Consider the following 24,438-nt stretch of genomic DNA (forward strand, 5'->3'; position numbering starts at 1 on the left):
TGGGGCAGGGCTGAGGGAGATGCTGCTCTGCTCACAAGCCCCTGCCTGACCTGCTCAGTGCTGGCTGGGAGCTCACTGTGCAGGTTGGAGCTCGCCATGCCCGAAGGCGACTGCAGACATCAAAGCCACTGCAGGCTGAAACCTCTTGGCCCAGCACTGAACGGGCGCCGCACTGGGGGGATTGGCCCTAGACTCCTCCTCAGCTCTCGGCCTCGACAAGGTCTTGTGGCAGAGAGTTCCACAGGATAAGTGTGCATGATGTAAAACAGCTAAATTAGTTACTAAAAGCAGCTGAGTTCAGCGAGGCCCTCCCCTCTATGCTGCTCTGTCTGAGGCTACAAGAATGTGCTCCCTTGGGAAGGTCTGGGCCCGGTGCTGGGGCTGCACTTGGCTTTGAGGCTACCCGAGTCGATTTGCATTGCTGGGTTTCCCCAGGGCAGAGATGTTTCAGGGTAGCAGCCGTGTTAGTCTGTATTCGCAAAAAGAAAAGGAGGACTTGGGGCACCTTAGAGACTAACCAATTTATTTGAGCATGAGCTTTCGTGAGCTACAGCATCCGATGAAGTGAGCTGTAGCTCACGAAAGCTCACGCTCAAATAAATTGGTTAGTCTCTAAGGCGCCACAAGTACTCCTTTTCTTTTTTCCAGGGCAGAGAAGCTCCCTGTTTGTGTGCAGAGGCGCCCTCCGCTGGCTCTTTGCTGGCACTGCAGGTCTGTGCTGGGATAGATGTGAATGCAGAAAGTGCCCAGCTCCATTCAGAGAGAGTGAGAACTTGCTTATTCTGGCTCCCTCCATGCGAAACACACCATCCGGAAAGGCAGGAGCTTTCCTGTTCCCATTCCCACCCCCTGTCACCCCTAGGAGAGGCCCAGGGGAAAGGAGCTGTGTATTTTCTTACAGAAGGGAGTCCCGCAACCCCTGGAGTCCCGCAACCCCTTGTCTCTAACATTGTCCAGAACAGAGGATGGTGATCTCCAGGACCCACGTTAAGGATGAAGCTGGAGAATCTGCCATGCCAGGCGTCCCCCTGGGCAGCTGGGGAAGCAGCAGGAAGACTCGAGAGGTAAAATTTATGGAAGCCTGTAACAGAGGATGTGCAAAGAGCAGCCCGGCTAGACCCAGACAGCTCAGCCTTGTCCGTGCCCTCGGGGATGCCGGAAGGCATAAGGAAGAGTCCCATTCGAACTGGAGATCTCTTTATTGAGTGATTTCGTCTCCACCCAAATGCCACAGACCCTGGGCCCAGCATGGACTAAAACCAGACCCAATTCATCTGTACAACCCTCTGCTATTAACCCCTTCCTGCTCAGCACCAAGAATAAACCTCCCAAGCACTAACCTCCCCCCAATGCAGCTCTCTGGGTGGGAAACCAGGACAGGCTGGGAGGCATCGGCACAGCTGTGTGTGAGGAGCCCAGGGCTGGGCTAGCAGGGGGCTGCGGGGTGTGATTTATGAGCAATAAACTCAATGAACAGAAGACCCCCTGCTCCCAGCTCCCCATGGATTGGAGAGGCGACCCTGGGCCCTGCCAGCTGGTCACCCCTGCACGCCAGCGGGAGGGACTCGGCCACCCCCACTCCCCACCGTGGCTCTGCCCTAGATGCAGGTCTCGCTGCCGGCCATGCGACGCTCCTCCAGCCTTTGCAGAGCCTGTGTGAGCGAGCGCAGCTGCTCCGCATGCCGCTCGCCCATCGCACCCATCTGGGCCTCCAGCCTCTGCAGCTGAGCCTCCTGCTTCCTCCTGGCATTCCTGTAGGCCAGCACCAGGGCGCTGCGGAGAGAGGTGGGCTCAGCAGCAGGGACTTGGCTCGCGAGATGGGGCAGGAAAGGGAAGTTGCTCTGGGATCAGCTGGGGCGGGGAGCACAGGGAGGTGCAGAGCTCAGGACAGGCTCAGGGAAGCCCCTGGGGTGTTTCTGAGCCTTAACCAAAGTGCAGCTAAACCCCTCTGCTGGGTGCACGTTGATTGATAATCTCACCCAAATGGCCTGCTGCAGACAGAGGCTGCTGCCTAGGGACTAGCAGGGGGCTGGGAGCAACTCGTGGCCCTGGGGTCTACCCCTAGCCCTGGGAGGGGATTGGGGCCCGGTGGGTTAGAGCTGGGGCTGGGAGCCAGGACTCCTGGGTTCCATCCCTGGCCCTGGAAGGGGAGTGGATTAGAGCAAGGGGCTGGGAGCCAGGACTCCTGGGTTCTACCCCTGGCCCGAGGAGGGGAGTGGGGCCCAGTGGGTTAGAGCAGGGGGCTGGGAGCCAGGACTCCTGGGGTCTTTCCCCAGCTCTTTTGCAGATGCCCTGTGCGACCTCGGCTCCATTCCCACAGAGACCTGGGCTCTGCCCTTGTCTTTACCAAGCACTCGGAGCCGTTCAAATGAGGCGTCGCCAGGTTGCTGCCCTCAGACCTTTCCCCTCGGGGCGCGTTGCCCCAACTGGCTCCTGCAGACACCGGACAAAGAGCTCCCAGGCTGGGCTGCAGCCCCAGGAGAGTGGCGGGAGGGAGCCCTGGGACTGGGGCTGTGTGGAGGAGGGGGTGCAGGGGCTCCCAGCAGGGCCTTGGGATTCTCCATCCCCACCTGTGAGCCTGGAAGAAGTCTCTGGTGATCCCGACGCACTGGGCCTGCTGCACCCGGCTGGTCGCGCTGTGGTGCTCCAGGGAGGCCGCCAGGCCCTGGGCTTGGCCCCTCAGCTCCCTGCTCCTGCCACGGAAATGAAGGCTTGAGGGAGGATGTCACAGATCCCATGGAGAGGGGAGGCCCCCTTCCTCGCACACTGAGACTGGATTTCCCCCGCCCCCTCCCCTGAGATGGGATCCCCCCAACCCCAAAAGCATGGACCTTTCCCCTCCCCACAGCCGCTGGCTGAGTCTCCACTGCACTGCGCCCAAGAGCTTTCCACTGTGGGCCCCCGAGCTGGGCAGGGGCCCCGATTCCTCCACCCAGCCTGTGGCCCCCGTGCAGTCACTGACGCTGCCAGGGCTGGGAGGGGGTGGCGGGGACATGGGGCACCAGCAGATGGGTGGAGGAAGGGGCTCTCCACGGAGGGAGAGGGGGTGCTCACCGGGCCAGCGCTCCAACCAGCTCCAGCATCATCGTCTCCCGATCCAGGGCAGCCTGGGGTCTAGCAGCTTCTGCCTCCCGTCTCCCGACGTCCTGGAGAAACCCAAGAACAACCCCTAAGCTCCCCCATCACCATGCAGCGGCTGCTGGGACGGGGCCCGGGGGCACCTGACAAACCCAGCTCACAACCTCTCCGTCAGCTGGGCTCAGAACCCACCGGCCCCCCACTCCCGGGAGGGACATCGGGGTCACAACGGCCTCTCGGCTCCTTGTGAACCCGGCAGAGGCACTGATTCTCGCCTGGATCCCCCTTGCGGGACCCCCCACCCTGTCCCCCGGGAGGGGCAGATCCCCCACTCCGTGGGGCCATCTACACCAGTGCACAATGGGTGTGAAATGCCCAGGTCAGGGGCAGAGCTGCTCTCCCTTTGGGGTCCGTGGCTGCCTCATGGGCCAGGCCCCAGGGAGTTTCCCTTTTGTTCCTGCGTTTCCCTGACCCCGGCCACCTCCAGGTACGCCCCTCTTCCTCGGGGTCCAGTTGGCCGTGCCTCAGGGCCCCCCTGCCCTGCTGTGTCTGCAGGCGGGCGGGCGGCGCCCAGCCCCTGACGTACCCCGAGGCAGCTGCTGCAGCTGGTGCTGTCTCCACTACTGCTGCTCCCGGAGCTGGGGCGTCGGCCCCGCTGCCCGTCCAGCTCCCCCTGCAGGTGCTCGATGAGCAGCAGGTGGGCGGCCTCCTGCGCCCGGTGCGTGTAGGTGCAGAGCTCCAGGCCTCGCGTTTCCTTCTCCGCCAGGTGCAGCTGGGTCTTCAGATCCGCCATTGACTCCTGGGGCCAGAGGGAGGCCAGAGGGAGGCAGAAGCGAGCGGCTGGCCCTGGGCCACGGCGGGTTCCGGCTCCCCAGGCCTGGCCCCTCCGGCCCGAGCTAAACGCAGGGTCCCCAATAGCTGAAGCAGATCTCCCGGCTCGTGTCCCTCTGTGGGGGGACAATCCCGCCACTAGAGGCCCTCATGCCCCACGTGTTGTGCTCCCCCCAGCCCCTCACCCCACCCTCCGGGCTCCCGTTATGGCCTGCTCAGCAGTTACCCCATTAATAATATTTCACAAATGCTAACCAAGCCTCGCCACCCTCTGGGTCCCTGATATACAGCGAGGGAAACTGAGGCACAGTGAGGGGACATGCATTGCCCAAGATCACCCAGCAGGTCTGTGGCAGAGCCAGAAATAGAACCCCGGAGTCCTCACACACACACACACACACACACACACACACACACACACACACACACACACACACACACACACACACACACACACACACACACACACACACATTCTAGCCACTAGACCTCTCTCCCCTCACAAAGCCAAAAACAAATCCCAGAAGTCCAGCAACCCCCTACCCTGACCTGGCTCTAATCACTAGACCACACTCCCTTCCCAGAGCCACAGACAGAACCCCGGAGTCCTGGCTCCCCGCCCTGCACTGTGGCCGCTAGCCCAGCCCGTCCTGCCCCGTGCCTACCCTGATGGCCACTAAGTCGTGCAGCAGCTGTGGTTTTTCCATCTTTGGCCTTGGTGTCTCCCTGGGCAGGACCCCCCCTGCGACCCTGACGGCCTCATCCAGCTTGGCCTTGATGGCGTCGTTACTCTGGATCATGGCACCGGCAGAACCAGGCGCGGCCTGGCAGCCCAGCTCCAGCAGGGAGACCTCCACCGAGGCCTGCTCCGCCCGCAGCCGCCGGATGTACTCGTGCAGAATCCCCTCCTCTGCCCCTCCGGGCCCCAGGGCCCTGGGGCTGGGGGTGCTGCTGGGACAGAGAGGTGTCGAGAGCAGGCTGGGAGAAGAGGGGGAGGGGCCCAACAGCCCTTGGATCTGGGTTGGGGGCTCAGGGTCCCATTCCCGGAATGGGGGGGCGGCTCGGGGGCTCACAGTCCCATCCCCTGGGGTAGGAGGCTGATGGTCCCATTCCCTGGGACTGGGGGGTGCTCAGGGTCCCATCCCGTTGGATGGGGGAGCTCTGGGGTTCAGGGTCCCATCTCTGACTCCTGGGGTTGGAGGCTGCTGGTCTCATCCCCCGGGACTGGGGCCAAGGGGTCCCATCCCCCTGAATGTGGTGGGGGGGAGGATCCAGGGCTCAAGGTCCCATCCCCCTGGACTGGGGGCTCGGGGTCCCATCCCTCAGGGCTCAGATCAGAGTCTTGGGGCCCATCTCAGAAGCCCACAGCCCCAGTCCCTGGACAACCCTCCCATAGGAGCTCTGCTACCTTTCCCATCCATGGGTCCCAGCCCGGTCCTGCCCCGACCCGGCTTCCTCGCCCTCAGGCTCCGCTCTCCCCAGGAACCTCCTGGCCTCGTCCAGCACAGCCCCAATCCTGCCGCCGGGGCTGTTGGGGGCACGCGCCCCGGGCTCTCCTAGAGCAGGGAACAAACTCATGCTGGTGCGTCCTCTGCTGGCAGGGCCCCCCGCTCCTGGCGGGGTTGGAGCCCAGGGCAGAGCCTGGCACAAGGCAGCTGGTTCCCCCCTCGCCCCTGGGGGCGCCGTGGAGCGATGGGCTCCCCCCACCGACCCCTGAGCTGCCAGCCCCACAGCGAGGGGCGTTTGGTGGCTGCGGGGTCAGAGGGGACCAGCTGCAAGGACTCACCTTTGTCCAGGGCATCTCCCTCCTCCACTGGCTCCAGCCAGGGCCCCAGCTTCACCCCGGCCAGGGACAGCAGCACCTCGTAGGCCTCCACGCAGCGCTCGCTGCCGGGCCAAGCACAGAGAGCAGCCTGAGAGCTGGCGGGGCCCCCAGCCCCTTGTAACCCATCCTGAGCCCCCCAGGCCCTCGCACCCCCTCCTGAGCTCCCAGCCCCTCGCACCCCCTCCTGAGCCCCCCACAGCCCCTTACGCACCATTCTGAGCCACCAGCCCCTTGCGCCCCCTCCTGAACCCCCCAGGCTCTCACACCCCCTCCTGAGCTCCCCAGGCCTTCGCACCCCCTCCTGAGCCCCCCACAGCCCCTCGCACCCCCTCTTGAGCCCCCACAACCTCTCACACCCCGTCCTGAGCCCCCCAGTCCCTTGTGCCCCTTCCTGAGCACCCCCAGCCCCTCACACCACCCCCCCCAACCCCCGGAGCCCTTTGTGCCCCTGCCCCTCCCACACAGTCCATTCCGCCTCCCGGCCCAGCTTGGCTCCTCTCTCCCCATGGGGGGAATCCAGGCGCGGGTCCCGGGGCCGGGCCCCTCACCTGTATTGCGCGGCCAGGCGCAGGGCCGTGCTGTTGGACTCGTGCTGCCCCAGCAGCATGCTGAGCCTCTCCGAGTGGCCCTTCCACTCCTGCAGCGTCCCCGAGAGCAGCTGGTTCAGGCCTTTGAGCCTCTCGATGCACCTGGAGCAGGAGGCGTGGCGCTGAGAATCCAGCTGTGACCCGCACCAAGGGGATCGGACTGGATGGGGCAGGGCTGGCTCCTCGGGGAGCCCGGAGAAGGGCCGGTTTATAACCCACCCAGCTCTTCCGCATCCCCAAGTGATGCCCGACCAATACACCTCCCGTGCTATCTACACATCCTCCTCCCAAAGGGACCCTCGCCACCCGTCAATGCAGCTCTGGAACGAGCCCCAGGGGGTGCCACTGGACATCCTGCAGCCCTCCCCAGCCCGGAAATTCAGCCCAGGACTCCCCCTTCACCCCAAGAGGAGGATGTGCCAAATACTGGGGCCATGGCGGCATTTCATTGTCACCATTCTCGGGGGGAAGGGGTTGCCCATTAGAGCTTTGGATGTGAGAGTCTGAAACTGTATTGTCTAGTGCTTAATGTAGGGGACTGGGAGTCAGGACTTCTGGGTTCTATTCCCAGCTTTGGGAGGGAAATGGGGTCCAGTGTTTAGTGCAGGGGAGGGGAGTCAGGACTCCTGGGTTCTATTCCTGGCTCTTCTATTCCAGGCTTCCTGTGTGACTTTGGGTGAGTCACTTCGCCTTTCCGTGCCTCAGTTTCCCCTGCCTGTACCTGGGGGATGATCAAACTCATTGGTGCAGAGGGGCCAGGTGCGAGGCTGCCCTGTCCAATGGGTAAAGTACTTGGCGAGCCTCTGCCCTCACCCTCGCAGCTGCTGTGTCCGAGCTTCCCACTCCCTGACGTGGCTCTCCGATGCTGGGGGGCGGTGCTGGGGGAACAGGCGGCAGAGGTGCTGGGTGCTGGAGCAGCTCTGAAAGCACCGGATCAGGCTCTGGGCCGCGGCAACTGAGTCCTGCAGAGGGCACTAGCGGGGATGACAAACCCAGGAATGAGTCTGTGCCTGGCGGAGGCTGCGGGTGGATGTAAGGACTCCTTGCAGGACGGCGACAGGCCTAGGTCACCAGGGGGCTGGGATAGGGGCACGCAGGTGACACCCAGGGTGGGGCATTAACAAAGCTGCGGTTAAACATCACAGCAGGGATGGAGCTGCCTGCTAGAAGCTGGTGTCACAATCCACGGCCACCTGGGACCAGTGCCCACAACCATCAGTGGAGACTGGCCCAGCCTCTCTCAGCTGAGCCGAAGGAGTAAATCCCCTGGCTGCGAGAAGCCGGCTGTTGTAGTCGCTCTGGCCAGCCCCTGGAGGCAGACATGGTCACACGCCTGCAGCCCATGTATTACACCCCCTTGGCTCCTTGCCTGTTGCAGGTGATGCACGCAGGGCCTGATCCAAACACCCTGCGGTCAGCTGGGGATTCTTTCCATCGGCTGCAGTGGGCTTTGGAGCATGCCCGCAGCTGGCTGGCAGCTGCTCATCCCGGTCTATGGGTCGTTCCCGGCTCTGAGCTTGGCAGCCACATAACCCTGCAGCCTGGGGAGCTGCGACCCGGCTGGCATCCTGACCCCCTGCAGTGAGCAGGACCTAGCGGCATGGGACGGAGAAGCAGCACTGAGACCTGGCGTTGCACTCACCTGGAACGGCCAGGGCTCCCCTTCCCCGCCGGGGCTGACGGACCCCCTGGTGCTGACAGTGTCACTGGCAGATGCTGAGGGGCTGCAGGGCTGGGACAGTGTCTCGATTCGGAGCAGTGAGTCCTGCAGCTCCTTGACCTGAGCAGAGAGCGGTACCCATCACTCACCTCACATGGACTCAGCGAGTCATAGCAAGGGCTGACTGACAGCAGCGACCGGAGTAAATCCGGAGTAGCCCCATGGAAGTGAGGGGGGTGAGTCTGGATTGCACCCAGGAAATTAACAAGCCGAGTCCACACAGATCCCAGACCTTGTGAAACCGAGGTCCTCGCATCCCAACACGGACTCTGTGAAATCCCTCCCTCCTTCAGTGCCCCGTCACCCAGCCCCCTTCCAGTGGAATAGCTCAACAGGCTGAGCAGAGCCCTGCTTCCTGGGGGGCCAAGAGCTCCACTGCCAGGGGGGTGGCCCAGCCCTTCATCCTCTGGAGGCAGGTAACGCGACTCCCATGCATTTTGCCACAAGATGAGAAATCACGGATCCAATGCATCAGGTGTGTGTGGAACAAAACGGCTACAAAGACACAGGCTTCCCCACCGCTTGAGTTCTAGCTTTGTCTGCTTTGTTTACCAGGGAGCACCCCCACCTCCCATGGAACTCTAGTCTACGCCGCACTCAGTGACATCTACTGGCTGAATAAAATACTTCATCCGATGAAGCGAGCTGTAGCTCACGAAAGCTCATGCTCAAATAAATTGGTTAGTCTCTAAGGTGCCACAAGTCCTCCTTTCCTTTTTGCAGATAAAAAGATCACCCATGTGGCCATGTGCTTGGGGCAGTCGGGTTGAGACCTTCCCAAATGAGGTCCTGGCTGCCCTGCATGGACAGTGAAATATCCACTGCACTAGTCAGAAGACCTGAACCTACCACCACTGGCCAAGTCCCTTTTCCCGCAGGGAGCAGCACTGCTGCCCTGCCCCCAGAGGTGGCTGCATGTCAGTGGCAGGGGATATCACCACTGTCATACACACCTTTCTCTGGAGCTTCTCCCGTTCCTCCTGGAATGCTTGCAGGGTGACCTTGGACCTGCTTAGCTCCTCCTCCTTGCTCTCTAGCGCCACCCGGAGAGCCGCATTCCTCTCTGCGTATGTGGCTATTTCCTTCTTGATCCAGCTCACGTCCTCGGCTGAGAGCCCTGGGCTGGCCTCGCTCATCTTCTCCCCCGGCGCCCTGGGAGCTGCCTTCCAGGGACAGCTCCTGTTGTCCTCCGGGAGTCCCGCAAAATCCCCCAGGCCTCTTTCTACCTCTTCCAGGGTCTGGAAATGCAACACACACACACACACTCATCCCAGTCACCCACTGAAGCTACAGTCTCTGCATCATGCCAAGAGTCCAGAACTCTCCCTAGGAATTAGGTCTGTGTAAGGCACCTGTCACCTTGGTATCTAGGCTTCATTGAATCCCCACCACCTCTGGTTCCAGGCAATTTAAACTCAAACCTCGCAGATCAGGGGACTGGCTGGCTCAGGAGCGTGGGGAATGGGACACGGGGCCTTTTTCCTCTATGGGGCGCCTGCTCCAATCTGCCCCCAGGGCAGGGGAACTGGCTGGCTTGGGGGGGGGGGCAGGGAATGGGATGCCAGGCCTTTTCCCTCTAGGGGGCACTGGCTCCAAATCAAGGGGCGCTTGCTGGCCTCTGTGGGGTATATGCAGGTGGGTCTCGGTGCACTTCCACCTCAGACACCATCACAACTGGCTGTAGCTGCCCTCCGTGAGTACCCTCTGGAGAGGGGACTGGCCAGGCCCCAGAGAACCAGCTGCCCGTCCCCCAGCGGGGTCCGGGCAGGACAGAGCTGGGCCCCAATGCCAGGGCACGTCAGGGTTGCTGCATAGAGAAGGCAAACCCCGCCTGTCCCAGCCGGGGGAGGCTGAGAGCCCAGGCCAGGTGTTTGGAAGGGAGAGGGGATGGTGGCGGTTAAGAAAGGGGGGGAGGGAGGTCTGCTCACCTTGGCTATCTGGGCCCACTCCTCTCCCACCACGCTGGGGCCGCCTGCGCCCGTCTTCCCACCAGCACTGCCAAGCAGCCGAGCCTGGCTCCGCCGGGAGAACACGGCATTCTCCAGAGAGGCCACAGCCTGCTGCAGATCTAGGAACACGTCGGAGCTGCCTCCTAGCGGGGGAGAGACGGGGATGAGTCAGGGGGAGGGCTGGTGGGGCTCATGCCCCTTACACCCTCAGGGATCTGGGCTGCATCCCAGAGGGGCTGCTGTAAAGAGGGACAGACCAGCAGGCTGTGGCTCCTCTCAGTGCACAAGGGGACGGAGCTCCTGGCACCGACTGCCTGCGTGGATTTAGCAGCAGGCCCACCGCCGGAGCCCACGGCAGGAAGAGAAGCGCCCATGAGTCTGTACCACCAGGAAGCAGCTGGCAGGCTTTGCCCCAGACATGGCATCCCTGTGTTCACCCCATTCGATCATGACAGTCCCTCCTGCCTCCCTCCAGTCCCATCCCACCTCCCCCGACTTCCACAGGCCTGTGCACTGTTGCCTGGGGCTGGCGTTGCAGTGATGCAGGTGGGCCAAGGCAACGCAGCAGCATCACGACGGGACGAACCCGGGATCGGCGACCCTAGCCGGGTTCGTACACAATAGGCAGCCTGCGACTTCTGGGGCCCAGGATCTGTCAGGAATCTGGTGAGAACGGGGCCCCTGACGAGATGAAACCCTTTCAGTGATAATAAACCTTGTCAAGAGCTCTTCCCACAGCAATCTCAAAGTGCTTGACATAGCAGGGGTGGTACCATTTTCCTCATTTCACAGCTGGGGAAACTGAGGCATGGAGGGGGGAAGTGACTTGCCCTGGGTCATTCAGCAGGCCAGTGGCAGAGGCAGGAATAGAACCCAGAAGACCTAGGTCCGCCCACTAGACCTTATTGCCTCCAAAAGGCGTGGGATAGCTTGGGACAAAATATAATGAACCCCCCTTTACCTTCCTCCATGCAGCCCATGGGGAATGGACGGATGGCTAAGCTCCAGGGCCTCTGCACACACCTGGGAAGGCTCGCTGTGTATTCGGAGCACTGGTCTGAATACTCATCTTCCTCTCTGCAGGAAATCAAAGCCAGAGGATGCCCGGGGAGAGAGCGGTCGACTCCACTCCCCCGGAGACACGGCAAAGGGAGCAACTGATGTGAGACAGCTGAGTTCCAGGTGCGAGTGTAGCCACCTGAAACCAGCCCTCTAAGACACCAATATTTTGTTGCCAGATTAATATTATGCCACTAAGAAACAGTGACATCTAGTGAGCACCTGGATTAATAGCAAGCCTCTGTTCCCAGAGCACGTTTAGTACAGCCTTGCAAAATTAGAATCGTGGGTTTTTGTTTTGTTTTTGTTGTGATGGGCGAGTAAAATATCAGGAGTTTTTTCATCATCATGGGACAGGAGGACAAGAAAATTGTGGATCTGAGCCCGTAAATGTTCGTGACAATTGGACAGCCCAGGTCGAAGAGCAGGGTTGTTAGAAAGTTCCTATCTTTTTTCCCCAGGGCTGCAGGAAAGGAAGAACGCAAAGTCACTGCTAGATGAAGCTAGGCAGGTCAGACCACAGCAGCCAGTCCATAGCCTTTAAAGGAGGCCATGTTTTCAGCTAAAGAATCAGGCACAAAGATACCCTGGTGACAGGCAGCGTACAAGACCCAGAATAGAATAGAATAGAATAGAATAGAATAGAATAGAATAGATGACAACTTCATTTTAAAGAGCATCTTTTCTACAAGCAGTGTCCAGAACTGCTTCACAGAGTTAGCTGATCCAGAGTAGCAAAGGAACAGAGAAACTGAGGGCTACCAGCCGGAGAGGCACGGGCCTTTCAGATGAGAATGAGAGTTTTCCCAAGGGCAGAGAAGAAGGCTCTCGCGCACCAGGCGGGGAGCTAGGACGGACAGACAGAAAGGGAGCTATTGCTCTGAGGGAGAAGGGGAGTTGAGAGAGAGGCCAGGTATTGGCACAGGCTGGAGGGTAATTTCGAACTGACCCCTGGAATGAACAGAGTGGGGGAGGGTTTGAATATGGAGTGGAAGAGGGAGATGGGAAGAGGCAGGACACTGGGGAGTGGGGCCGTAAGGAGGCCACAGGGCATGCCATTGACAGGGCAAGAGGAGGCCAAGGCCTGGGCGAGGATTCATGGGCAATCAGTCCCAGGCCCAGCATGGCTGTACCAACCCCAGTCCTGCACTACCAACGGAAACTGAACCCAGAGCCATCCATAACACAGCACAGCCCTTTCCCACTCGCACTAGAGAGGGGCTCCATTAGCTGGCAGCAGTAGCGGGCTGTCATTCTCCGTGGGGAGCAGCTGCTCGAGGGGGACATAACACACACTTTGTGGATGAGTTACAGGAAGCCCAGCAGGCCAGAGCACCCCGTCCTACAAAGGGCTAGAGGCAGATGTGTTTATCCCCGCCTGGCATTGCTGCTCTATGCCACAACACCAACAGTGGCAACTGCATGCCCTTCAGTGCCCCCCTGAAGGGGCTCCTGATTCCCCAGGAGCTGTTGGCAGGGCCTTTAGGGTACTGTGACAAGCAGGGCAGGTACCTGGTTCTCCTCTGCTGCAGCTGCTCGGCCTTGCTGTGGAGCTGGGTGATGGTGACGAGCAGTGTGGTGATTTGCTCCTCGTAGCGCAGGATTGCCCGCTCGTCCGCCCCTGCTACGTTGGCCTCCTCCTCCCTCTCAGAGATTGAGTCCAGCTCGCCCTGCAGAGAACCCCGCCCAGAGAACCCCAGACATCTCAGGCTCCTTTCATGCCGAAAGATCTGAGAGCCCTGTACCGACCATGGCCCTGATTCCCTGCACCCTGTCGCTGACACCTGTGCAAAGTGCTACATTTGGATTCAGCTGTGTTTCTCAGTCACTTTGCACTGTAAACAACAGCACCAGGGGCAAGGCCACAGAGAACTGGGCGAAGAGGACACCCACCCACCAGTGCATTGCTAAAGCAGCCAGCTCTGGTGTGGAACGCATCAGCCAGTCTGAACTAGCTGCTTGATACAGCAATTTCTAGGACAACAGGAAGTAAAGAGTATGGTGGCCCGATGAAAGGTTTCAGGGAGACAGGAGGCCCCAAGCATGCAAAAGTCATGAACCTGTCTCCCAGTAATCCAGATACTGGTTTAAAAATCCAGAGATTTTACAAGTGAAACATTGGGGGTGTTTTATTCACCTTTCAGGTTTAGAACCTTTGGGGGTCAAATTTTCAAGCTTTTCTCCCCAGCCAGGAGGGCTGGGATTTGACTTTTTAAAAAAATTGAAGCTGAAATTCTCCCATAATCACTGGAGTCCAGCAGCTGGGGCTTTAAGGAGAAAAAATCAGCAAAATGACGGAAGCTGGCAAAGTCCTGTGTTGGAATGGGGCCAGGACACTAGGGGATGGGGGGTAACCCCTGAGTCCTGCCGAGAGTGGCATAGGATCTTTAATGACCACACAGGCTCGGGATGCCTGTTTCACACCTGAGCACCCCCATCAACCCCCCCCCCCCCCGCACTGGATCATCGGCGGTACCATTCAGCGCCATGGGCTTCGTTTGGGGGGCTCCCAGCCAACCACTGGGCAAGCCCACCCCTGCTTCATGTACAAGGCCTGCCAGACTCTGCAGCGATGCAGTTACAGCCCCCGCAAGCAGCCTGGCTTTGGAAGCTGTACTAGGGAGATGCCACTCTCCTGTGGGGTGACATTCCCGCTGGGCAGAGAGGCCAGCCTGCGACCTTGGAGCACGTCAGCCCCGTTACACCCGATGCCAGGAATAAGCAGCTCCTGGTTACTCTCAGTGCCTCTGTGGCTGGTGCTTTTACAGGTCACACCATGCCCACCTGCAGCTTCCCGCCTGCGCCCCCTTTGGGCTGAGAGGGGCAGTGCAGCCCTCCATGGGTCGTTAGCCAGCGGGTTTGTAAGCGTCTCAGCCAGCATGTAACCAGGAAAGGCTGGAGCTGCTTCCTGTTTTCAGTGGGAACAATGTCCTCCCCGCAGCAGGAGCGACATCAGCCCAGGGTTAGCCCACTGGCGCCTAGCATGAGCAGGGAGCCCTCCACCGCCCTGTGCCAGAGCCCCCCACCGCACACCCTGGGCATGCTGGGTACCACAGCGCTCTTGGGAAGGACGCTGTGCCCACTCTAGGGCCCTTTCCCCAGGGCCATACAGGATCCCTGCAGTGAGGGTAGGATTTCTGGAGGTGCATGCCCTTAAGATGCCACGCTCCTCCTGCAACCCCACGTGCAACTGGCTTGTGAGGAGCAGGGCTAGGTCTCTCAGTCCCACCCATGGAGCAGCTAGCCATTCCCCCCTCCCTGAGCAGCAGAGGGGGAGAATATGCAGGCCCAGGGCTGCAGTGGCAGCTGGGCTGTGACTGTGTGGAGGGGCAAGGGCCCTACAGGGTCATAGCAGAGAGCGAAAAGATGCATCAGACTGTCCAGCCCGTCCCCATGGCAGGGCAGGGTGGAGCCCAGGCTGGTGCACTGAGATCAAGAGCTCTGGCCATGGCTGAATCGCCCACAATGACACGGTGGTCTGTTCCCTGGGGGCTCCTGGTAGAGTCAGGCTGGGAGAGGGAGACAGGGGCCCAGGGCACCTCGTCCTTCCCCACTGCAGAGCGAATCACAGCCAGTCTAAACCCTGCGAGAGCAATTGCAAAGCCAAGCCAGACCCATAACCCTCCCTGCCTGCAAGGCGAGGCTCCCTTGCCCAGACCCCCCAGGAGCAAGCCACTTGCCTTCTCCATCCCTGTTCCTTTGCCCCTTTCTCCTTCCGCACGAGAGGAGCCACGTCTGAGGATCCGATCCCTGGGGCGGGAGGTTACAGTCACAGGAAGCAGCAGGGTCCTATCGCTTTGGTGAGAAAAGACAGGGGAGATAATCAGGCAATGCCATTGCACCCCTTCTCAGCAGCTGCTCTCCAAGACCCTTGGCCTAGCGCAGCCCAGCTACCTCTCAGACTGTCCCAGTGCGAGGAGAACATGGCTCTGCCAGGATCTCCCCGCCGTCTGTGCTGCTTCCCGGCATCCCGGCCCATTCCCATTTCCCGATCCTGTGTATATTTCCTCTCCCTTGTAAAACTTGGCTGCAGGCTCTGTTGCCCTTTAACTCTTGCGCGTCCCATAGACAGGAAGGTAGAGCTGAGTCTGTCCTGCCCGTTGCCTTCGCTACAGCCGAATGAGACGTAAACCTCTCTCTGGACACAGAGGAAAGTGTTCAAAAGATCCAGCAGGTTGAAAGGGCGCTGGGGATCGTTATAAAGTGTCCTGTATTGCTTGTGGTACTGTCTCACAGGGGGTGTGAGGTGCTCAGTCACGGAGGCCAGATAAGTGTCTAGCTAGAGGGCTGGGTCTGTCACATCTGAGACCAAGGGTTTGTCTGCCCTAGTCGGCAGAGCCCCCGAGTGTGGATGCAGCCTAGGCTGGCTGAAGGAGTTTTTCTGTTGGCGTAGGAAGCCCATCTCCCCGGACAAGGTTAACTACACTGACTGAGGCCCTCTTCTGTAGCATAGCTGTGTGTACACCGGGGTTTGTCCCCACCCCGACGGACATAGTCATGCCGACAGACTTTTCAGTGTGGACCACGCCTCAGGCCAAGTCTGCACTAAAAAGTGAGGTCGACCCAGCGACATCACTGTGGAGGGTGAAAAATCCACAAGCGCTGAGAGACATCGTTAAGCCGAGCGAACCCCAGCAAAGCCTCCTGTTGACCCAGCTCCTGCCCCTCCGGTCGCTGTGGTGGGTGCGACAGCTGCAGTGTTTCTAGCCGAGGCATCGCTTGGGATTTGATACAAGACGCCTGTCCCCAAGCACCGGCTACGCTGGAAGGCATGTTTTTCTTTGGGTTTTGCCAGGGCACCCAGGAGCCCCAGTCATGGCCCAGGCTCCCACTGCGCTAGGGGCTGTACAAACACCGAACAAACGCTCCCTGCCCGCAACGGGTATTGACCACAAGCTGAAGTTTATGGCTGTATGCAAATGAGCCTGTGGAATCATGTACATACAATGGTACCTATGGAGCTGGGAAGAATTTGGTAGCCGGCCATGTTGCGGTGGGGAGAGGATTTGGGGCTAGCTGCAAATTTGAGAAAATTTGCATGTCAGAGATATGCAAATAGGCATGCAAATTTTGATGCGCCACGAGGGCATGGCGGGGGTGATTGGAGAGCACAAGGCTCGGGGGCGGGGCTGGGTTCGCCACTGGCGGATGGAACTCAGGGGCAGCGAGGGAGGCCCAGGAAACTACATCTCCCAGCAGCCCTAGCGCTGGCGGCGCCCAGGCCACTTCCGGGTTGCGGGTCGCTGGGGGAGAGGCAGGTCGCGGTGAGCAGCGACGGGCCGGGCCCGGGGCCGGGGCCGGGGGAGGAACGATGGGAGGGACCTGGCCTGGGGGGGGAGCGATGGGGGGGACCGGGGTGGGGTGGGGGGGACCGGGCTGTGGGGGGACCTGGCCGGGGGGGGAGCGATGGGGAGGAGCAAGGGGGGGACCGGGGTGGGTTGGGGGGGGACCTGGCCGGGGGGGGAGCGATGGGGGGGACCGGGCTGTGGGGGGAGCGATGGGGAGGAGCAAGGGGGGGACCGGGGTGGGTTGGGGGGGGACCTGGCCGGGGGGGGAGCGATGGGGAGGACCGGGCTGTGGGGGGAGCGATGGGGAGGAGCAAGGGGGGGACCGGGGTGGGTTGGGGGGGACCGGGCTGTGGGGGGAGCGATGGGGTGGGCTGGGGGGAGCGATGGGGGGCGCAGGCTGACTGACTTGGATGCTGGGGACCCCTACCCAAAGGCCAGATCCCGATGCCCTCCCAGCACCAAGCCATAGGGAGGGGAGGTGGGAAAGGCCCGCCAGGCCCCGTCTAGCCCACTCCGGCCGCTGCCAGCCAGTGGAGGGCTGTACGCGGGGTTGTCCGTGCAGCATCCCTGCACCGAGCCGCTTCTCTCCCTCTGCCTGAACCAGGGAGCCCTGTGCTGCATCCAAGCTGGAGTCGCCTGTGGAGCGGAGCAACCTGATGGACACCTCGGAGCCCGGGAGCGCCGCCGAGGAGGAGGAGGAGAAGGCGACGGAGCAGAGGCCCAGAACCCGCTCCAACCCGGAGGGGGCCGAGGACCGAGCCTTGAGCGCGCAGGCCAGCGTGGGGAACCGCAGCGAGGGGGAAGGAGAGGCGGCCAGTGCTGATGACAGTCCACAGAGCGCTGCCACGCCCAACGGCAAAGACTGGCAGGTCCCGGCCCAGCCCACGGAGTTCCAGGTCAAGACACCCAGGGTGAACTGCCCTGAGAAAGTGGTGAGTGCCAGAGTCCCGCTCCTGGCCCGCCACCCATTGGGTGGATCTCCTGCATTCTCTGTCAAGGCCCTTCTGGTTGGGGAGAGTCCGTGCCCAGGTCGCTGAGCCGAATGGACCCGATTTAACCCTGCACCCTTCTTTTGGCCATGTGTGTGTTTAAACGTTGCCACTCAGCCGGGCACTGAGGGCTAGTGGTCAATGTAAAGCCGAAGCTCCCAGTGTGATGGGCTCATGAATGATGTGAGATGCTAACGCTGCTGTTTTCTTTAATGCAGATCATCTGCTTAGACCTCTCTGAGGAAATGTCTCTGCCCAAACTAGAATCCTTTAACGGGTGAGCAGCTGCTGTCTATCGGTCAGTGTTTTGTGAATGCCATTAATGCAGTCTAGCAGACAGGGCATCGGCCTGGGAGCCAGGAGATCTGAGTTCTGTTCCCACCTTTGCTACTGACTCCCTGGGCAAATTGCTTCCCTTCTCTGTGCCTCGGTTTCCCCACTTGTGAAATGGGGCTAATGATGCTGACCCTCCTATTGTAAAGTACTTGGAGGTCTATGGATGACAGGGCCTCATGGGGATGGTGAGGAAAGGCATGTGTGACGGTGGGGTCCAGGTGTCAGGCCGATGTTCAAAGCATCAGACAGTGCAGCCCGGAAAATAGGGAGGGAGTGATGTTACAGCGAGCCAGAGGGGAAAGGCAAAGAGGTTTGAGACTCAGTTCGGATCAGGGGGCTGGCACTCCCTCAACCTCCCCTTAAGGATTTGATGCATGGATGCTGGGAGAGGAGGGGATGGGAAGGTGTTAGACAGCCGCTGACCTTGGCATGCTCTCTCGCTTGTTCTGTAGATCCAAAACCAATGCCCTGAACATCTCCCAGAAGATGATTGAGATGTTTGTGAGGACAAAGCACAAAATCGACAAATGCCATGAGTTCGCTCTGGTGGTGGTGAACAATGATGCCACCTGGGTGAGTGAGACCCCCGCAGGCCTGGCACTTTCCTTTCGGATACCGAGGAACAGCCAGGCTGCAGCTGTCCAAGCAGCTATCTAGTCGGGTTTTCTACTTCTGACGTAGCTGTTTGTGGTACCCCAGTCCTAGCAGTGAGGTCTTCTGGGAAAAAAAGGAGGCAAGCCCCAAATTCCTAACTTGTAGAAGAAGTAGAAAAAATTGAAAAGTGATCTCAAAACCCCCTGGCAGGCCTTCTTTACCCATCATAGAAAATACCCGGGGGCAAGCCTTGGGTGTCACCTTTTCAGATCACCTTTAATAGCCTCTCTCACAACAGGGCCTAGGGAACCCCTCGTGACATCGGGGGTCCCGGTGTGCTAAGCACTGCAGAGATACTTTTCTTCTCACACCACCATCCTGGTGTGATTCCAGAGGGAGTCTCTGTCAGTTTCCTTTAACATCTCCTGTCTTGCCTCTTAGCTCTCCGGTTTCACCTCTGACCCCAGAGAAGTGTGCAGCTGTCTGTATGACCTGGAAACCGTGGTCTGCAAGTCGTTCAGTATCCTTTGATGGGGGGTGGGGATTGGGGTCTGTGCTGTAGGTGAATGGGACCGAGATCCTTCTTGCCTTCCAATCCCACAGCGCCACTGGTCACCCGTGAACACAGTGACATTGGTCTTCAAAACAGGGCTTCTGAGCCCTGCAGCTGCGGAGTCTTTTGACAATGTGCACACACAGATTCTCCCCTTCTCAGCCCCCTGACTGTCTAGAAACCTTAGAGCCCAACTCAGGCCTGACGTCAGGAACTTCCCAGATCCTGAGAGAGTGAATCCTATTCTGGGAACAAAGGACTGTGTTGTAACGGATATATTTCATAAAGTGTGTATCTGATCTGGGGGATCCTTTGATATTTCTGAGTTGCAGCCATGTTAGTCTGTATCAGCAAAAAGAACGAGGAGTACTTGTGGCACCTTAGAGACTAACAAATTTATTTGGGCATATGAAATGGGTTTTAGCCCATGAAAGTTTATGCCCAAATATATTTGATATTTCTGTTATCTGCTGTTTTGCCAGAAGATGGCAGCAGGTCCCAGTGTAAGTGAGCGCTGCCTGTAGGGAACAAATGCAGAAAGATCACAGACATCTCTCCTGGTGTGGTGTCTCAGCTGAGTTTGGCTGGCATTTTCCTAGAGCAGGGAACTGCAGAGTCAGTGCTGATGCACCAGCTAGGAAGGATGATGCAGTGGTTAGGGGCACTGTCCTGGGTCTCTGAAGACCTGGGCTCAGTTCTCTGCTCTGCCATAGACACACTGGCAAATCACTCCTTTCTGTGCCTCAATTCCCCACCTGTCCCATGGGACTAGTAGCCCTGCCCTGGGAGGATAAATACATTAAAGGTTATGAGATGCTCACCTACTATGGTAGCATGTCGCCTAGGATGGATGGAAAACTTAGCATTTTATTTGGAAATAGTCTGCATGCCCTCCTAAATACGTGTAGATGTTCCAACCTGTCCCCACACCCTCTAGCGTGTGACCGATCAGAAATGTATGATTGCTTATCACTTACAGTAGCTCCCAGAGGTCCCCCCAGCTCGGGCCCCATGGTGCTAGGTGCTACGCAAACCAAGTGCCATGCCAAGTGACCCCCAACAAGCTCACCAGCTAAAAACACCTAATAGCATCTGGAAGGGCCGTGTGTGTGTAAGGACCAGTCCTTATCTCTCGAACCTTAGATCTCGAAGGCCTCTTCAATCTCATGTAAGTTTGCTGCTCCGTGGAAGGCAGAAATTGAAAATATTGCTTTTATAGCTGCATTGCCCCTTTGATCTGAGCGGTTTAGCCAATGTCCAGGGCCTTGTTTCCATTAGGATGAGAAATCAGTTATACGAATCAGGTCTCGTTCTTGGTGTATTCTTGCTGACGGAACAAAATATGGACACCATGTAGAATCAAGCACGTGGGTTTATTACGCACAGTGTTGGCGGAGTGTCACCTTGCTTATTAGGCTCAGAGACACTGCCAAACAATTGATTACAATGGATTTTATGGATTTTCCATGGGTGGAGGGAAATGATGGGGTAGGCAGTCCCAAACCGCTGGATAGGTCTAGCAGCAAGACAAGATAAGCACAGTAGCCAATGGTCAAAAGGTTACATAATGTCTCCGCCCATGGTTTCAGGTTAAGACATGACACTTTAAAGGAAAACACCTGTGTACTAATTAACAATATATAGAGTGTGTTAGTATAAAATATATATGTTGAATTCTGATTTGGGATCCATAGGAATGATGTCGCTTCCCTGATTGTCCGACAGGTACACACTTAGGACAAGCAACAGGACAAATGAAAAGTATATAGCAATAAAGACTGTCTTTTAGTTGTTCATTTGTGTTTCTAAGGCAGGCACTGACAATGGCTTGGAGGAGAGGTGCACATCTGTGAGAGGGAGGATATCATATCTCATACTGATATGTTTGAACCTCTTCCATAAACTCAAGGCTGGTGTGTAGGAAGGCACCTCTTCTACAGAAGAAACAGGGCCCCTTTCGTTCCTTTGGTCTGTTTGCAACTTTGAGATAAAGCCCTCAATTATAATTTCCACCTGGCTTCTTGCTGACCAAGCTTATCTGAGCAAAAAGCAAGGTTGTCCTTTGTTTGTTCTGCTTCTTCGCTAATATTGTTTACTCTTTGCTAGGCCTCTGTCTTCTTGACCAAACTCTGGATTTTGGGCCTGTAAAAAGAGCTGACGCAGTCTATATATCAAACAGCATCTGGATTTTAGCCCTTCACTTGCTTATTTAAAAAAAAAAAAAAGTCCTGTTTCCCTGAACACAGTAGAAACAAACAGCAGCAGGGAGCTTCTTTGCTGAGAGATCCCCGGGTCTGTCACTCCAGCGAGCTCTGTGCCCAAGAAACTCTCTTTCTGCTTCCTGTCAGGGTCCTGCTCAGAATTCCTCCTGCTGGGCTTCTCCAAAACACACAGGCTGCAACTGATGTCCTAGCCCTTGTATCTGCAACCAGGGAAACCCCTCAGACCACGCAGCTTAGCTCTGATCTTATGCCCCATTATCTGCAGCTGTTTTTATTGCATGTTGTTTGCTCTTTTTGTAGAACCTGAAAGCAGGTGCTTGACCCATTGGCTTTAACAGAGTCTATGATTATCTTTGGAGCCAAGATTCACCTGCTGGTAGCCATTGGCCCCTTCCAGCATAACTATAGCTGTGTATGTGCTTATTTAGCAGCCCAACCCTGCGGCTTCACAAGCGCATGTGGTGGTATTTCTGAACCGCATTCTTTCTCTTTAATGGCACAGACAGCAAAAGATTGAGCTGCCGGTGACAGAAAACATCCAGACAATCCCACCTCCCTATGTGGTCAGGACCATCCTGGTGTTTAGCCGGCCAGCCTGTCAGCCTCAGTTCTCCATGACAGAGCAGATGAAGGTAGGTGTTTCCTGGTTTTCCTACTCATTGGGCTGTCCTTGATGCTGCACTCCATGTTGTCCCAGACAGAAAGCAGCATTCCAGTGCTGCCAGATTACTGTCCAGTGGTGGGTGGCTGTCAGAGGTGCTGGGCACTTTCACTGGAATCAAGAACCTTTGTGAATCAGCCATAAACTCCTGCAGTTTTAAAGATCCAATGGTGCCTGCTGGGATCTGACCCCAAAGCCAAGTCTTCTCACGTGCTTGCTATGGGAGGGGCTGGATGGCTCAGGCCAGATAACAGGGAGTAGTTTGCATCCAGCCCAGGTCAGCAGCGATGGCCATAATGATGACCTGTTTGGAATGAGTTTAATCTCGGCTTGGTTCCCAGCTGACTGGCAATCATGGCACAAAAGCCACCGCTGCAGCCAGCATGAATCAGCCACGGAACCAAAGATTTAAGTGGACCAGAGACACCAATCTTGTCCTGAGAGATGAAGGGGTCCCATCAGGGAGTGGCGGGGGGTGTGTGAGATAAAGTCCAGGTGCACTGCTCCTTGCTATACCCAAGGATCTCAAGCACCGCATAGCTCAGGTTGGCACCTTTCAACCTTTCCCCCGGCCGTTTACCCTGGGATTCTGCTTTGCCATGGAGCCTGCTAATCAGACTCTACAGTAAGAAGGAATGTGTTTTTTTTTCCCCCTCTTCTCTACAGAAAATGCTTCAGTGCCCTTATTTCTTTTTTGACGTGGTTTATATCCACAATGGTGCTGAGGAGAAAGAGGACGAGACAAGCTGGAAGGTGAGAGCCCTGTGGGATCCGTAGTGTGATCCACCCTCTCTTGTCTGAATCCTCCCCAATCCATCACACATCGCTTCGGGCACAGAGGAGGCTCTGGCATCCCTGTCTGTCCTGGGCTGTTTCTTGAACATCCTCACAGTGGTTAAGATCCATCGATATTTTTTTTTTCCCTCCCTGAGTGCTGGTTGATGGAGACATTCTTTCAGTCGGCACCTTTTGCGTGTTCCTCCAGCTGTCCAATGGCAACGCCTGCCATGGCAGACATGCTGGCTCCATTCTTAGCCTGTGGCCCAGAGATTGCCATCTTCCTTTTCTGGGGAACGTTTGAGGTAAAAGCTTAGGACATCAACTGAGGACAGAGCCAGTATTTGGGGGTGTCTCCGTGTGTGTATCTGGACCCACTCTCTATTATAATAATCTCTAGGATTAGGACTGCAACAGCTGAACAGTGTCTTGAGTCCAATGCTTATTATTAACATCTCAACTCCTGCCGTGGCCCTGGGTATTACAATGGTCTAGGCCTGTACACTGTTGCATATTTGTACTGTAATATCTAGGCCCAATGAGGTTACACGTCCAGTTTAAACCTTTGTGCTGACTCTGATATTGACCTGTGGGATTGGTATTTCACTGGTAAATGGTCAGTTCAAACCCAGCCTCGGTTAGTACCATTCTTATTGAGCAAGTGTTGGCATCCCAGTAGGCATCGGCTCGTGATCAGAGTGTACATTTCTAGTGCTGTCTGCCTGAGGATCACATCTGGGTGCTAATGAGTTAATGCTAATGAATTAAACCCCATGGCATCCCAGAGGTCAGACAGCATTATCACCCATTTAACTGATAAGGCAACTGAGGCCTGGCCCAGAGTGACTTGCTTAGAGTCCCAGAGTGGCTCAGTGGCAGAGCTGGGAATAAAACCCAGGTCTCCTGACCCCAGCAGTGTGCTTTAGCCGGCCCTTGTCTCATACTCAATGCCTGATTGTAACTGAGCTGCTCTGTCCCTTTCCAGGAGATGTACGCTTTTTTCAGCAATCTGGACACCAAAGGCACCAATTACAAATATGAAGTGTCTGTGACAGGCCCCGCCGTGGAGTTGCACAACTGCATGGCTAAGCTCCTAGCCCATCCCCTCCAGAGGCCCTTCCAGACCCACGCCTCCTACAGCCTGCTTGAGGAAGAAGAGCCAGCAGAAATTGAAGCCACCGTGTAATAAATGATCCTTCAAGTGCCCAATTCTATCTACCAGTGTCGCAAAATTCAGGAGGCCACTTCTCGCTGCAAGGTGTCCTGTGTCCAGGGTACTGTTGACCCAAAAGTCTGGAAACAGTTTTTTTTAGTTTATCTGCCCATAGAATTGCTGTCTCTGTCAGACAGATCTCTAGGAAAAGTGTTCATCAAACCAACTCTCTTCATAAAGCTGCCAGTATGAATTGCTTGTAATATTTCGTTGTTGCCAGTTAAAAGGTCGGATCTTTGCATCACAAGATAAAGCTCGTAACAACGGCTTTAACTAACTGGGCGATTTTCCGCCTCTTGCGTGTCCAAGGGTTTCACTGGCCAGACGTATTTCGTTTTAAATAGTTGCAAGGAACACCCATGGGATTTTCCGTTACAGGTGTGCGTTTGCTGGGTTGGCAAGCTCCCGCCTATGTTAACTTCCACGCGTTGGTGCAGCCTGGGCTTTTGATTGGCCGCCCCCACCAGGACTAAGGGCCATGCTGGATGTTTTATTGGGCACCCTAAGGGGTCGGCCGGTCTAGTGAAATGATGGTTTAAAGAAAAAGCTTTGCAACCATGTACCTTGAAGCCCAAGCTAGTGAATAAAAAGGTTGAAAGGAAACTTTCAGCAAAAGGGTTTCTGGCTCCTTGTCTTGTTTTAAGCCTAGGTCCCTCCCCTGCTGCAGCCCCTGGGGCGATCACGGCTCTCGCCCTTCACTCAGCAACTTTCCCTGGACATCCCCGCCTGCCCTTCGCACGCGGCCGGGGGCGGGGC

The 24,438-nt window shown here is 57.5% G+C and overlaps 2 protein-coding genes across 4 annotated transcripts; one reads left to right on the plus strand and one right to left on the minus strand.

The window, feature by feature from the left end:
• Positions 1–1,192: 1,192 nt before the first annotated feature.
• On the minus strand, positions 1,193–15,022 carry USHBP1 (USH1 protein network component harmonin binding protein 1). 2 transcript variants are annotated; one of them, XM_078850599.1, is made up of 16 exons: positions 14,944–15,022; positions 14,730–14,844; positions 12,562–12,719; positions 10,952–11,067; positions 9,970–10,133; positions 8,995–9,279; positions 7,964–8,101; positions 7,135–7,295; positions 6,283–6,423; positions 5,696–5,796; positions 5,318–5,465; positions 4,575–4,857; positions 3,665–3,877; positions 3,055–3,146; positions 2,571–2,693; positions 1,193–1,773 (listed from the first exon to the last, which is right to left on the minus strand). In XM_078850599.1, exons 2-16 carry the CDS (start codon positions 14,736–14,738, stop codon positions 1,599–1,601), a joined length of 2,307 nt encoding a protein of 768 aa, XP_078706725.1. In that variant the 5' UTR covers positions 14,739–14,844; positions 14,944–15,022; the 3' UTR covers positions 1,193–1,598. The 2 variants fall into 2 exon arrangements, with proteins under 2 accessions (XP_078706725.1, XP_078706726.1); XM_078850600.1 differs by lacking the exons at positions 1,193–1,773; positions 2,571–2,693 and having other exon boundaries at positions 3,060–3,146; positions 3,665–3,974; positions 14,730–14,966.
• Positions 15,023–16,242: 1,220 nt separating this feature from the next.
• On the plus strand, positions 16,243–24,300 carry BABAM1 (BRISC and BRCA1 A complex member 1). Of its 2 annotated transcripts, XM_073323984.2 has the most exons (9): positions 16,243–16,313; positions 16,942–17,269; positions 17,545–17,603; positions 18,115–18,235; positions 18,698–18,776; positions 19,953–19,977; positions 21,534–21,663; positions 22,359–22,445; positions 23,455–24,300. In XM_073323984.2, the coding sequence occupies exons 2-9, from the start codon at positions 16,994–16,996 to the stop codon at positions 23,653–23,655; spliced, it is 978 nt and encodes a 325-aa protein (XP_073180085.1). In that variant the 5' UTR covers positions 16,243–16,313; positions 16,942–16,993; the 3' UTR covers positions 23,656–24,300. The 2 variants fall into 2 exon arrangements, with proteins under 2 accessions (XP_073180085.1, XP_073180084.1); XM_073323983.2 differs by lacking the exon at positions 16,243–16,313 and having other exon boundaries at positions 16,737–17,269.
• The last annotated feature ends 138 nt before the right edge of the window (positions 24,301–24,438 follow it).

Source organism: Lepidochelys kempii, chromosome 25 (assembly GCF_965140285.1).
Source record: "Lepidochelys kempii isolate rLepKem1 chromosome 25, rLepKem1.hap1, whole genome shotgun sequence".
Taxonomy (NCBI): domain Eukaryota; kingdom Metazoa; phylum Chordata; order Testudines; family Cheloniidae; genus Lepidochelys; species Lepidochelys kempii.